Source organism: Canis lupus, chromosome 35 (assembly GCF_003254725.2).
Source record: "Canis lupus dingo isolate Sandy chromosome 35, ASM325472v2, whole genome shotgun sequence".
Lineage (NCBI taxonomy): Eukaryota > Metazoa > Chordata > Mammalia > Carnivora > Canidae > Canis > Canis lupus.
This window is the reverse complement of record NC_064277.1, coordinates 7,353,354-7,366,202: the sequence shown is the minus strand read 5'-3', so window position 1 is coordinate 7,366,202 and position 12,849 is coordinate 7,353,354. Positions and strand designations below refer to the sequence as shown.

General features: G+C 50.2%; 1 protein-coding gene across 4 annotated transcripts in view; it reads left to right on the top strand.

Annotated features, from left to right (window-relative positions):
• Nucleotides 1–12,006, top strand: part of SSR1 (signal sequence receptor subunit 1) — a 38,768-nt gene extending 26,762 nt beyond the window's left edge. The window contains exons 9-10 of one of the 4 annotated variants that reach the window (XR_007408357.1): nt 1,878–2,023; nt 11,299–12,006. Coding sequence is in view for 2 of the 4 variants with exons in the window: in XM_035710532.2 (XP_035566425.1) it covers nt 1,878–1,932 (55 nt within the window). In the remaining 2 variants the exon portion in view is untranslated. Of the gene's footprint in view, nt 1–1,877; nt 2,124–3,184; nt 8,910–11,298 lie in introns of those variants that run through there. The other 3 variants (XR_007408356.1, XM_035710534.2, XM_035710532.2) reach the window with 3 other exon arrangements.
• The last annotated feature ends 843 nt before the right edge of the window (nt 12,007–12,849 follow it).

Below are 12,849 nucleotides of genomic sequence, written 5' to 3'. Positions count from 1 at the left end.
TAGATCTAAGAAAAAAACACTAAAAAGCCATTGCCTTAAACGTGTATTTGCAGTCCATCAGCCTATAATCGTATTTGCCTCTGTTGAGGAGTAGTTTAATGGTAGTGATGTGACCTTGAAATCTTTGTTTAATGACTTACAGTATTTTGGAGGCACAGTCATAGTAAATTAACATACCAGTCTGTCATACAGAATTCATGTTTTTTGGTACACTGATATTCATACCCTTGGTTGGAAGAAGAAAGAAATTTGGTTAGTGCATTTAAATAATGATGGGTTTTGTTTTGGTTTGGTTTGGTTTTTCTGCATTGAACTTGGCAATCCACACAAAATCACCAAGATTTTGATAGGTTACAATCCTTGGTTTTTCACTATTTTAGTTCCAAAATTAGACGTTAGCTTAAATTTAAAAATTGGAATTTGTATTTCCAGGTATACTTGAAGTTATTTGCCACATTTATGGACAGCATCACTTATAGCTGTAAAGTTAATACGTTTGTTCTAATTTTACTAAATAAAATCCTACTTTGAACTAGTATCTCCAGCTTAGTGAAGAGCCACCTGACCTGTCACCCCCTTACTACTAGCATAAGCGGAATATTAGGATAGTAGGAGGCAGGAACAGGACTTAACTGACCTGCAAACATCTCAGCAGTTTCTTTAGGGGCTCTTAAGAACTTTACTAGTTAATATTTGTATGGTTTTTATTCTTTATTCACACAGAAGCAGCCTGGACTTTTATAGTAATGAATTCTACATAGAATCTGAAGTTTTCCCTTTTTTCAGACTTTGTAATCATTTAGGATTATGGCTGTGAGGTTCGGGTACCACTTAGCTGCTTTTTAAAAGGCGGTAGGAAAGGAACTCATTTATTAAACATCAGCCATGGATTGTGTTCTTTTGGGCCTTTCCATTCACTGTCTAAGAAACCTTCACAAAAACTCCCTGAATGAAGGTGATTTTCCCTGTATAGATGGAAAAAACAAAACCTCCCCCAAGTTTAGGTGGCTTGTTCAAGGTGTTATATATTGAATCTAAATAGATTTCTAAATAGATTCAGAGCTTTTTCTAAAAAGTCCCACATTCTTTCCTCAGCATCATGTTTAAGATGGAAGTTTTATAAAACCATTTGGGCAGCTTACAAATACTTGGTTTTCCAGAATTCGGCAACCAGAAAGTTCCAATAAAGTACTGAATATATCTATACTTGTACTATACAATAGTATATAAATGCCACTCAACCTCAGAACACTGTAAAACCCCAAAGAGTCTTTGAGCTGTTTTTTAAATTGATTTGGGTGTGTGTTTGTGGTGTATATATGTAATTTTTGAAATTTTTTATATAATTCAGTTCTCTGCAATCCCCTACTTAATCTCAGTAATGACACCTAATGACACCTGTTAATTAAGTGTACCCCTAATTAACAAAATCATGGTCTTTAAAAATATTTTCCTTAAAATATGGTAGTTTGGGTGGGTTTTTCAAGTTTTAAAGGGTTGGAGATTCATATCCATGTTAAAAGAGGAGAGTGAAGTACAGTTGACCTCTTAACAATGGGTTTGAACTGCACTGGACAACTTACACATGGATTTTTTTTCAATATGGTACTATAAATGTATTTCCTCTTAGATTTTAGTGAACTTTTTTTTCTGGCTTTATTGTAGGGATAGCATATATAATACATATACAAAATATGTGTTAATTGACTATATTATTGGAAAGGGTTCTTGTCAACAGTAGGCTATTAGTGGTTATGTTTGCACAGGAATCAGCGCCGCAAACCCTGCATTCAAGGGTCAGCTGTACTCTTTCTTGGGTTATACAACTACACAAAACTGGGATTATAGGTGAGGCTTCTGTCCTCTTTCTGTTCAAGTGTGGATTTCCCTTACTGGACACCATGGAGCGCTGGAAAGTCCAGGATCATCTAGAAAACTTGAAGAACAACCCTTACATGGATTTCTGTTATAGGACGTGTGATGATCTGTCCCCTTGGTGATATGTCTGTCTCTCTGCTGGACTGTGAGTTCTGCATCCTGTTTGCCTTTTATCCCCAGTTTCTAGCTTACAGTTGTCACATGGAAACCTTATCGCAAGTGTTTAAAGAAAGAATGAGAAACAGTTTTTACTTGTTGTTCTTCCATGAGATTGTGTTTAGAAATATTCCTGGTGATAACCCAGTATCATTTGCCTTTCTCTGAGGTTGAATAAAGAGAGGTGGTATGGTATGCTAGCTTTGGGATTAGGATATCGTCCACCTTGGCCACTAAGCAGCGGTGACCTTGGGAAGGCAGCTCATCTCGGAGTCTTGATGTGTTCTTAAATTGAGAGATACCCAAAGTGTCAGTCCCAAATCGTCTGATTCTGTTACCGAAGAGGTAACAATAAACTCAATTCAACGTTATTAAATGATTCTTCCTTAAATTTAGTTAGCAAAACCAAAAAGAACTAAGGTATAGAATGGACTTCTGCGTGACTGCCTGGGTCCCAGTCCCAGCTGTCTCTCCAAGTTACGTCATCTCACTGGCTTCAGTCTTGGGTGCCTGCCTTTTAGAGTTGTTAGCTGTTCAGAACTTTGGCGAGTCGTGACCACGTAAGTGATTGCTGCTGCTGTTGTGGAACACCATATTGTTGCAACCTCCCCTGAAGTATATGAAGGGGAGGGGGATATGGCACTTTTTGGACTCGGATGTGGATTAGTAGTTAAGGTCTGTATAGGAACACTAAATGGTGGTATTTTTTTTTTTAGCTAAAGAGTGAAAGTCTTAAGATGGACATGTGATGTGGCTAGCTCTCTGGAAATGATAATGAACCAGAGTAATAGGGCTGCCAAGGGGAGTTTATTGTTACCTCTTAGAGCCTGCCCGTCAAATCGGAAATTACCTTTTTCAGAACACTTGGAGCAGCTGCAGGTTTTCCAGTAATGGCATCGCTGTTCAGAACATTTCTGAAGTTCCTCAGAATTTCTTCACACTGAGCTACCCAAGGAGAATCCGTCTTATTCGTGTATTTTCAGAAATCCATTTGATCATCTATTTTACATTTGTCAAAATAGGTGCTGCGGTTCTAAAAGCATGTTAGGAGTGTGAGAAATATTTCAGTCAAGAATACTGTTCAGATGGAGCAGGTGTATGTATAGCGAACAGCCTGTTCTTCCACATAATTCTTACTTAATCTTCACAGCTGCCCTATGTAACCCCGCAACCCATGATGAACCTGCTTCAAGGAGCCCAGAGGCACCAGTGGTGCAGATTTGGTCCATTGCTGCCTCCAGCTTTGCTGGAACAAGACCTGTGAATCCTCGGAGAGGGAGCGCTTTCACATCAATGCACAAATATACTTACTTACCTGTGTTCTAGTTGCATTGCTTAGGATTTGCTTGATATTTTCTCTGAGGTGTAGATACCTCTTTTTTTTTTTTTTTTTTTTTTTGGTGCTATCACAGCCAGAAGTCAAGATTTATAAATACTCTGCACAGTGGCTCTTTGGAGAGGACCTGTTGCCATCATCCAAGGTAGAAGATTTAAAGCCGTTGGTCCTCAGCACACGTGAAAACAGGACTTCAACCACTGAATTCTCTTGAGCAGTTTATTATTACAGTCATGTGTATCGTAAGGTCTTGTATTTTAATACTTCATAATCGAGTGAGCTTCTCATGGTTAAAAATACTGGTTAATGTATTTCAGTGCACCCCTGCAGGCTGCTGGCACTCTGTATTTCCACTAAGCAGGAAATATGATGCAGAGCCGGCCTGTAGACTGCCTGTCCTGAAGCTGGCTGCAAGAAGGTAGTGGCAGGAGGAGGAGGACTCTGTGGGGTAGTATGGAGGGTTGTATCTTGACTCCTTAGTTGAATTCCACCTGGAGCCTCTGCCTGGAAGTAATCTCATTTCAGGACCACCGGTAAGATGCTGTGACCCATCATTGGTCACTACAGTGACTTTTCACATGGCTAATGACCTGACCGTCTGGTTGCAAGGAGAAATCCTGATTGAACGCCGCCTTGGTTGTGCTGTGAGGACCTGGCTGGCTGACCGCTGTCTGCACAAGCCATTCAGAGCTATGCCTGGGCCTCCTTCATTGTCCTATCTATCAGATTCTGTCTTCCAGATCTTGAGACTGGGTCTCCACATATGCACCTCCTTTCCCAGCATCCTCATCATCTCTGAGTTTCTTCCTTTTGTGTGCAACTGTATGGAAACCCTCCTGTCTTAAGTCTTGTGCAGGATTCTCTTTTCTCTTGCCCCTCTAACTGCATTCCTGTTTTGTTGTTTTCTCTGACAAAGTATTAGACGCTATTGGCCTCTTTTTCTTCGTTAGGCTGTCAGTCTTGTAAATTTTCATTAGGCTTTCAATTTAGCTTCTGTCCCAAAAACCTGCTCTCAGGGTCTCATGGTTCCCTACTTGCCAGTCTGCTGTGCTCTGGCCTTGACTTGCGCGTTTAACCCATTGACCATCAGTCCCCTTCAGAGTTCCCCTTAGCTTCTGTGACGATGCTCTTGCCTTCTTTTCATGTCTCCACTAACACCAACTGACACCCCAGGCTCATTGTCCTCTCTGTAGTGGCTCTGGAGAGCTTCATCCGCTGTTGATTACCTCAGTCCTCCCTTAGTTTCCTGGTGTCATTGGAACCACCTGTGTGCGATTGGTTTTCACTTAAACTTTCTATTGTAACCCCGAAAAAACAAGCCTCAGATGTTTATTTCCCTCCGATCTCCCCAACCTAACTTCTTGCCACTTTTCCAGTAACACGGCTCCCATTTGTCCAGTATGAAATCTGAAAAAGTCCAAGTACAGTCATTTGCCCATAAGTATTTAATAAATTCTTACTAATTTTAGTTCTGCTATGAATTAATAAATTAGATTGCAATTCTCTCAATTTCAAAATCTAACAATTTCAGAGCTTGAAAGACATCTGAACTCACTCACTGTAGGCAAAATACCTCTGGTTCCAAATAGTTTTTTGTATTTCCTAATTAATTGCAGGAGGTCTTGGGTTTGCTATGTTAGTTTCTAGTGCTTTCAGCCTGGGAATGTGATTTCTAGTGGTGTATTTTAATCGAGTTATTTATGACAGCTTTCTTCTGCAGGTTTTATTTGGTGACTGTCCAATAAGGATGTTCTCTTTCAGGACTGCTTAATGAAAGTGGGCCTGATTAATCCCTAACATTCTTGTGTGCCTTTGAGAAATGTTTGTTCTTGCTCTATGAGTATCTGGAAATCTCAGTTTTTCCAGTTTGGTAAACTCCAGAGCACCTCTTTTCCTTGTTATTTCCATAGGTCTAACCTACCGCCTAAACTGGTCTGCTGTCTTGTAAAATGCACCTTTTTATATTTACATATCCCCCAATTAAAGCTGGTCTCGGAAGTATTTGTACACAGTACAGAATGTTTCCTAAAGTGGCACTGCATACTATTACTAGGTCCTAAAGGTGAGAAGCACAAAGTGAATCAGAAGTACTAAGCAAAAAAAGAAGTACAACATTGATCTTAATTTCCCCCCTGGAATTTGTAGGGAAGAAAAAGCCAAACACATTCTCTGCATTTAAAATTCTGACATTTCAAGTAACAAAGTCTTGTTTTAGGATAAAGACGACATAAGATGACTTTTACTTGTGCTGTTTGTCAGCTAGTAGACTTTTCAGGTGCTGGTCATAAATCCCCCCCTTCTCCCCATACTCACGTGTATTGAGAGTTTGGGTTCCCATAATTGTACTGACTGCATATCTTGACCTTTTAAACATTTTTAGACAAGCAGAGAGGTGTCTTTGTTTTAACTTGCTCATCTGTCTTGATGAGGGCAGTACCTAGAATTTCCTTTTCAAGATTGTGTTGTAAGCAGTAGAGCTGAATTCATGTGTTCTTCATAGAAAAAGTATGGAGATCTCCAAAAAACTTTGGAGATACAGTGTTTGTAGCTATGTAATGTTTTTAGTCTTTGCTGAAGGAAAAAAATGAGAAATCAAAAAATATTAGGACAATAAGAACCAGTATTTTAATTTCTTGTCCACAATGCTTGAAACACTCAAAGTCTGAAGAGCAGTATACATATAAAATGCTAAAGCAGTTTTTGTGATAAGAGTGGCAGGTTTTTTTTTTTCTTTTTCAAAATGTTTATGATACACGTCTATTTTATAATGGAAGAAACCAGAGTTAAGTTTATCTGAACCTCCTACAGTGAGCATAATAATCACGGTGGTTATGGACAGCTTTGCTGTAGCTCATAAAATGAGCCAGTTTTTAAAACTTGGATGTACTACCACTTTACATATTCAGAGAAAATTAAGATTATTGATGGAAAATCCTCGAGAGTATTTTTCCTTAAAGGAACCCCAGCTTCCCATGTGTCACTTTTTTAAATCCATAAACTCCATCTGCAGCTGGGTTTGTGCCAGGCACTATGTTGAGTGCTGCTGCTCCTGCCCCACACTTTGGCTCCCAGTCCCTGGGCCCACAGTGACCCAGTGAGTGCAGTCCTGCCCCTTGACTGGCCTCCAGTCACAGCTGTGTGAACATGGAGACCACGGTCATTCCCAGGTGATCTGGTCCTCCCCCGCTTCCCTCTACAGGCCCAGCCCACATGTGATCCTTGCCTGTCAGCCTTCCCCAGCCCACTCCCCTCGTCCAAGGCATCTACCCCAGCATCTGCATCACACCACCATTTATTATGGTCTCTGTGCCCTCACCGCTATCAGAAATTACCTCCCTCTTCCATTGTCACCCCCACTTGAAACAGAAGCTTCATGACAGCAAGAGTTATATTTACCAGATCACCAAGTCTTGAAACAGTACCCGACACATGCTAAACGTTTTAATAAATACGATTTACAGTCCCAGCCATACAGTGAAGTAGGTATATCCTCATTTTATAAAGGATGAGGAACTGGAATACACAAATAACTGACTAAAAGCCACTCAGCTATTAAGTGACACAGCGGAGATGGGAACGCAGACATGCCTGCGTCCAGAACCTTTACATGATCCGCTTGCCTCCCTCAAGTTTTCCAGATGGGAGCCTGGTCACCATTCCCTGAAAACCCAGGAGAAAATAGGTTGAGTTACTGTGGCCAAGTCTTGGCGTCACCTGTGCCCACCTGCACAAGACTTCCAGGCTCATTGGCAGACGACTGCGACTTACGGATTCTAGAGAGTAAGAGGCCGAAGTGGCTCCAACAGGAAGCATTTACCAAAACAGTAACTCAGGAAACAGGCAAGCAAGTGCCCGAGAGCTGCTGTAACTGGCTCATTTGAAATCTCGTAGGTGAGTTCTAGAAAAGGGGGTGAAACGATAGAGAAATCACAGCTGTAGCTTCAAAATGAAGTCGGTTTCCAAACCGGGAGTGAATTGCAACCTTAAATATTTTTTAAATTTTTTTTTGTATAACGTAGCAAATTATACAAAGTTGAGACAACTCAGCTGTCCTAGGTGCACTAAAGGTGCCCACCAGCCGTTACAAGATCACCGTGAGGAAAGAGACCCAAGAAAACTAGAAGTGCGAGCCCCCTTTGAAGTGTTTCAAGAGACCAGCTGTGTTAAGATCTTTTTTTCTAATTACTGAGTTTGTAATAAGGGAGTAATTACGTGCTTCTGTGTTTTGAATCTCCTGGTTTTAAATCAGTAGTACTCTTCTTCTAGAATTCTCCAAATAATAGGAAACCCTTGTAAAGGTCAACCTTGATGCCCAGCGTGGCCAGGCTACCTGCCCGCGTGGTGTACTGTGCTGCCCCCTGCTGCTGACAGCTGGCGCAGCAGCGGAGGTTCCACCGGGGCCGCCCCGGGGCGTTGCTAGAAAAGTGAAGCCTGCTCTGGACAATGCAGCCCATGCCTGTGCTCCACCCCCCACCCCAAGACTGAAACATCAAATTAAAGTGAAAAATACTGCTTTTGCTAAGATGTCAAAGAAAGAGTTCGGGCTCTTACGTCTTCTGAATGATCGTGTCAGTAGAAAGACGATGACTGCTGTAAAAGACCCCCTGTGCGTCAGGGCGCTGGTTCTGTAGATTCATCTTCCTTCCCAAGAGGAGAAACGGTGTCAGGACAAAGCCAGCCACACCTCTGCTCTGCCTCCATCGCGTCCACACACACACACACACACACACACACACACACACACACCAGGTGAACAACCCAATAGTTGGCCCAGGCATCGTGCAGCATGACGGCTACTAGCTACTGGGCTCCACTCTCGTTGGACTCCAGGCTCACTTAGCGGCTGGATAACCTTAGACGAGCCACTTTCCACTGGTCTCATCCCCCTTCTCTTCTGTAAAATGGGCTAACAGTGACAGGTTCTTAGTTCCTAACATCCAATGGATATTTATAAAGCCCTCATTACACGTCAGGTGTGGCGTTGAATTTTTTTTTAAAGATCCTGCATGTGAAAAAGCATATCCCAGTGCCTGGTCCCGAGTAACCCTAATTTTCACTCATTAGAAGTAAGTTTGTTTTCCCCGGAAAGTAATGTTCGTGTGTCAGCCAACTAAAATGCATCATTAATAACCGCCCCCCCCCCGCCACCCCCGCCCCAGAACTGTGAAATTCTCTTTAAAAGGTGTGGTCCTCTCATTATTTTCTGCACTTAACGGAGCCTCGTGCATGATTAGAGTCGTACAGGCTCTCACGGGTTACCCGGTCCAGCTTTTTGCCCCGCGCAGCACTGTCCTCCGTAACCCGCTCCGTGGACACGTCCCCTGGGCCGGGCCCCACTCCCATCCTTGGACCGGCGATGCCCTCGTCAGCCCCAGTCAGCCTCGTGGCCTGTGCCCCGGTCCCGCTGTCCAGATCATCTTAGGACAAGGTCTCCTGGCTCCCTCCTGACAGCCCTTCGTGTCTTGGAAGGGGCCCGTCCCTCCTTCCTTTATCGACGGTCATCGTTTATCCAGGCTAAAGTAAAAAGTCCTAATAACCACTTCGACCGACCTGGATTTATTTTTTCTGAAATACTCCCATCATTTTTTTTTTTTTAAAGGGAATACTGTCTTTATTAAGGGGAGGGGAAAAAAATCTAGCCACTTAAAATCGTGACGTAAGGGTCGAAAATGATTATTTATGACCAAGGATGGGAATAATGGCCCTTTGTTGTCTCCCCCAAGATGTTTCTCCCATGGTGTCGTGCTCCTGGGCGGCGTTCGCGGATGCGGGCACGGGGCAGGCTTGCTTAAAGCGGGGTGTTCAGGGCACCGTCCTGGAGCTGCTGCCTCCGGCTCAGCCCGGGAAGCTGCATTTTAATGCTGCGCGTGCCCCGGAGAGCCTGGGGTCCACCTGGAGGCACCACCCGGTGCAGAGTGATGAGCCGATGTGCCCCGCCGGCCTCTGGGAAGTCCCCAACTAGCTGGACGGCAGGGTGGCCTCTGCAGCACAGGCCGTGACGGTTAGCCAGGCCCTGGCCCTCTGCCTTGGCTGGCGCGGAAATGGGGCCGTGCACCTGCCCTTCCTGCTGCTCCTGCCCGCTTGCTGGGTGCCCAGAGGGCAGCCGGAGCAGCGATGGTGGGGACACAGTGGTGGCCGCTGGCCCTTTGAGCACCCCCGCGACCCATCCAGGGGCCCTTCTGAGCATCTTCTGGTGTCCCTCGTGCCGCCGCCAGGCCCCCCGCCCTATGAGAGGTTCTCGGCCCTGTACACCGGGACGTAGGGGGCCGAGGCGCAGGTGGCCGCGGGGTGCCTCCAGGAGCCCGCCCACCGCCCTGCCGCCGCGCCCGCCTCTCCGGGGCCACCCGTGTCCGCGGGCCCCTCCAGCGACGCGGGCTCGGTCCCTTCCTCCCGAGACCACTTCCTCGCTCGGCGCTTCCTGTCCCGGTGCCGTCCCTGCCCGGAGCCCCTGCGCCCGGCTGGCCCATCGGAGGCCGGCCTGGCCCCCGCTCCCGTCCCCTCCCGTGCGTGACACCAAGCGGCAGGTCCCCGCAGCCTGGGGGGAGCCCAGGTCCTCCGTGTGCCGCAGCCTGGCCGTCCAGCCCGCGCTCCCGCTAGTCCCTGCCTTGACCTTGTTCCCCGCGCCCCGCGCCGGGTGGCCTCCCAGCCCCGGCGCTGCCAGGGGGCCTGCGCTGAGCACCCAGCTTCGGGGGCAGCCTTGCATTCCGATGTCCTTTGAGACGTACAAAAAAAGTTGCAAAATAGTACAAACCCCCTGTACCCTTACCCCTCACCCCGGCCATTACCTGGCACTTTGCCTCCTGCACACGCGCACACGCACACGCACACTTTGCCCTGTTGGCGAGCGGGTGGCAGACGTGCCCCTTGGTCCTGAGCTCGCGGGGGATGAAGTCCCGACTCGGAGCACATTCCTGCACGGAGGCAAAGGGCCATTATCCGAGTCAGGAGGGGGAGCACGACCCCAGGTCTTCCAGGCCCGGGCGATGGGCCGTGTCCCGCGGGCTCCCAGGGACAGTCCCCGCCCTGCCTCGCCGGCCCGTCCAAAATCCCCGGTTACATTCAGTCGTCACGTCTCCTCGGTTTCTCTTAACCTGAAAGGTTCCCTCAGTCTTTGGGGACCCTCCAAGCATCTCTGAGGAGCACAGGCACAGGGTGTCCCCCAGCCGGAGCCCGGGTGCCGAGTCAGGTCGGGCCCTCCGAGCAGGAGCAGCGGGGCCGAGGCAGGAGCACTGTCGGCTCGGGGCAGGTGGGATCTTACCTAGTCCTTGGACCTCGGAGTGCAGGTCACCTCTTGGCCCCCCCGCCCCTCAGGCACCCGCAGTGAGCTCTGGGGGCTCCACGGCGCCCGCCTCCCGCCCCCCCCGCCGCGCACCCTCCAGGAGCTCGAGGACCGCGTCTCGCTCCGGCCCGGGGCCTGGCACGTCGCGGGCGCTTCGCACTATGTTGCTGAGTGAATGGAGGGATGAGTGGGGCTCCCCTGGAGCTGGGTCCCTTGCAGAGCGGACCCCCGCTCTCTCCGCACCGGGCCGCCTGGCTTTTTCCGCTTTCCTCGTGGAGCGTGGCCAAGTGTCTTATTTCTGTTTACGCCGGGGTCTGGCCGAACGCACGCAAGTCTCACTAAACCCCAGGAGGGAGGCGCAGCGGGGAGCCTCCCTCTGGGGACTCACGGGAGCCCCAGGTCTAGGTCTCCCGTCTGCTTCGTGGCGGGGGCGGGTGGCCGCGGGGAGGGCTTCTCGGGGTCTCTCATCCTCTGAAATCATTGGCGCTGAAGGAGCCGGAAGCGTCTCCGGTGGGAAGGCGGGTGCAGGTGCAGGTGCAGGTGCAGGTGCAGGTGCACGGCCCCCTCGCCTCTGCTCTGGGGTCGGGCCGTGATTCCAGGGCTGTCCCGAAGCCCCTCAGGAGGTCTCTGTCTCCGTTTGTTGTTTCAGGCGCAGGAGGAAGGAGACGCGCTGACGCTGCCATCTGACCTCCCCTGCAGCTTCGGCCTCTCCCGGCGTCCGGGTGCCCGGGCCGCGCACTCGCCCCGGCTGCTGCAGGAGCGCCCGCCGCCGTGCGGGTCCCGGAGACTGGCCACCTTGCCGCCCCGTTTGCTATTTGTGACACCTAGGACCGCACCCGACCACGCAGCTGGATCCCGCACCGACTCCCGCCGAGAAGTCACCGCTGGGGCTGGCGTGGGACCAGGGCTTTGTGGCTTATGCACAGCAGCTGCTGCTGTGCGTCGCTGCCGGGTGGCGATGTCCTGGTGAAGTGGCCCCCCCGGCGGCAGGTAGGCGGGGGAGTGGGGCCCCCGCGGTAGATTCATTCAGCTCAGCTTGCTCTTCCCCCGCGACATAGCCGGTGACGAAGGTCAGGAGGCGCGCGGCTCCGGGTGATCGGAGCTCACGGGCCCGGGGACACGGTGGCCGCGACACGTCCTTTAGCGGCTTGCAGTGTCCTGTCGGGGAAGCGGTCAGAGGTGAGCGGGGCCGCGCGGGAGCCCCGTGAGGGCCCGTCACCTCCTCCCCGGTGCGCGGGGAGGCCTGCGCTTGGGAGCTGGTGCCCAGCCCGGGCCCCGGCTCCTCCAATACGCGGACGTGAATTAAGCTGAACGGCTTTGAGTTGCACTGGACTGAAATAAATTGAATTGAAAGGCCTCCACGCACCTATGACTCCCTTGCTGAGCGCCGGGCCCTGGGGAATCCCGGCCTTGCAGGGCAGGCCCGTCCGCACCCCGCAGCGGGAGCACGTTCGGGGCTGAGGGTGAGGAGGGGCGAGGAGGGGGTAAGGAGGGGCGAGGGGGGGTGAGGAGGGGTGAGGAGGGGCAAGGGGGTGAGGAGGGGCAGGCAGGAGCAAGGGGGGCGAGGAGGGGCCGGCAGGGGTGAGGAGGGGCGATGGGGGGGTGAGGAGGGGTGAGGAGGGGCAAGGGGGGTGAGGAGGGGCTGGCAGGGGTGAGGAGGGGCAAGAAGGGATGGGGGGGTGAGGAGGGGAGGGCAGGGGCAAGGAGGGGCAGGCGGGGGCGTGCAGGGGTGAGGAGGGGCGAGGAAGGGCGGGCAGGGGCGAAGAGGGGCAGGCAGGGGTGAGGAGGGGCAGGCAGGGGCGAGGAGGGGTGAGAAGGGGCCAAGAAGGGCGAGGAGGGGCAAGAAGGGGTGAGGAGGGGCAGGCAGGGGCGGGCAGGGTGAGGAGAGGGAGGAGGGGTGAGAAGGGGTGCGGAGGGGCGGGCAGGGGCGAGGAGGGGCAAGAAGGGGTGAGGAGGGGTGGGGAGGCTTCAAGAGGAGAAGCTGGGACTCAGGTGCAGCCCCCGGGGGACTTTGGAGAGAAGATAAGGGCCAGGGCGGCGTCACACACCAGGGAGCAAAGCAGATGGTGTTTGGGGACAGGAGAGAGGCGGCAACGAAGCCGATGACAACTGTCCAGGTGACAGGTGGCGCAGACACACACGTGCGTAGAGAGTCACACAGGACGTGTGTCCCAAACGCGGCCCGGGCCCCCGGGGTCAC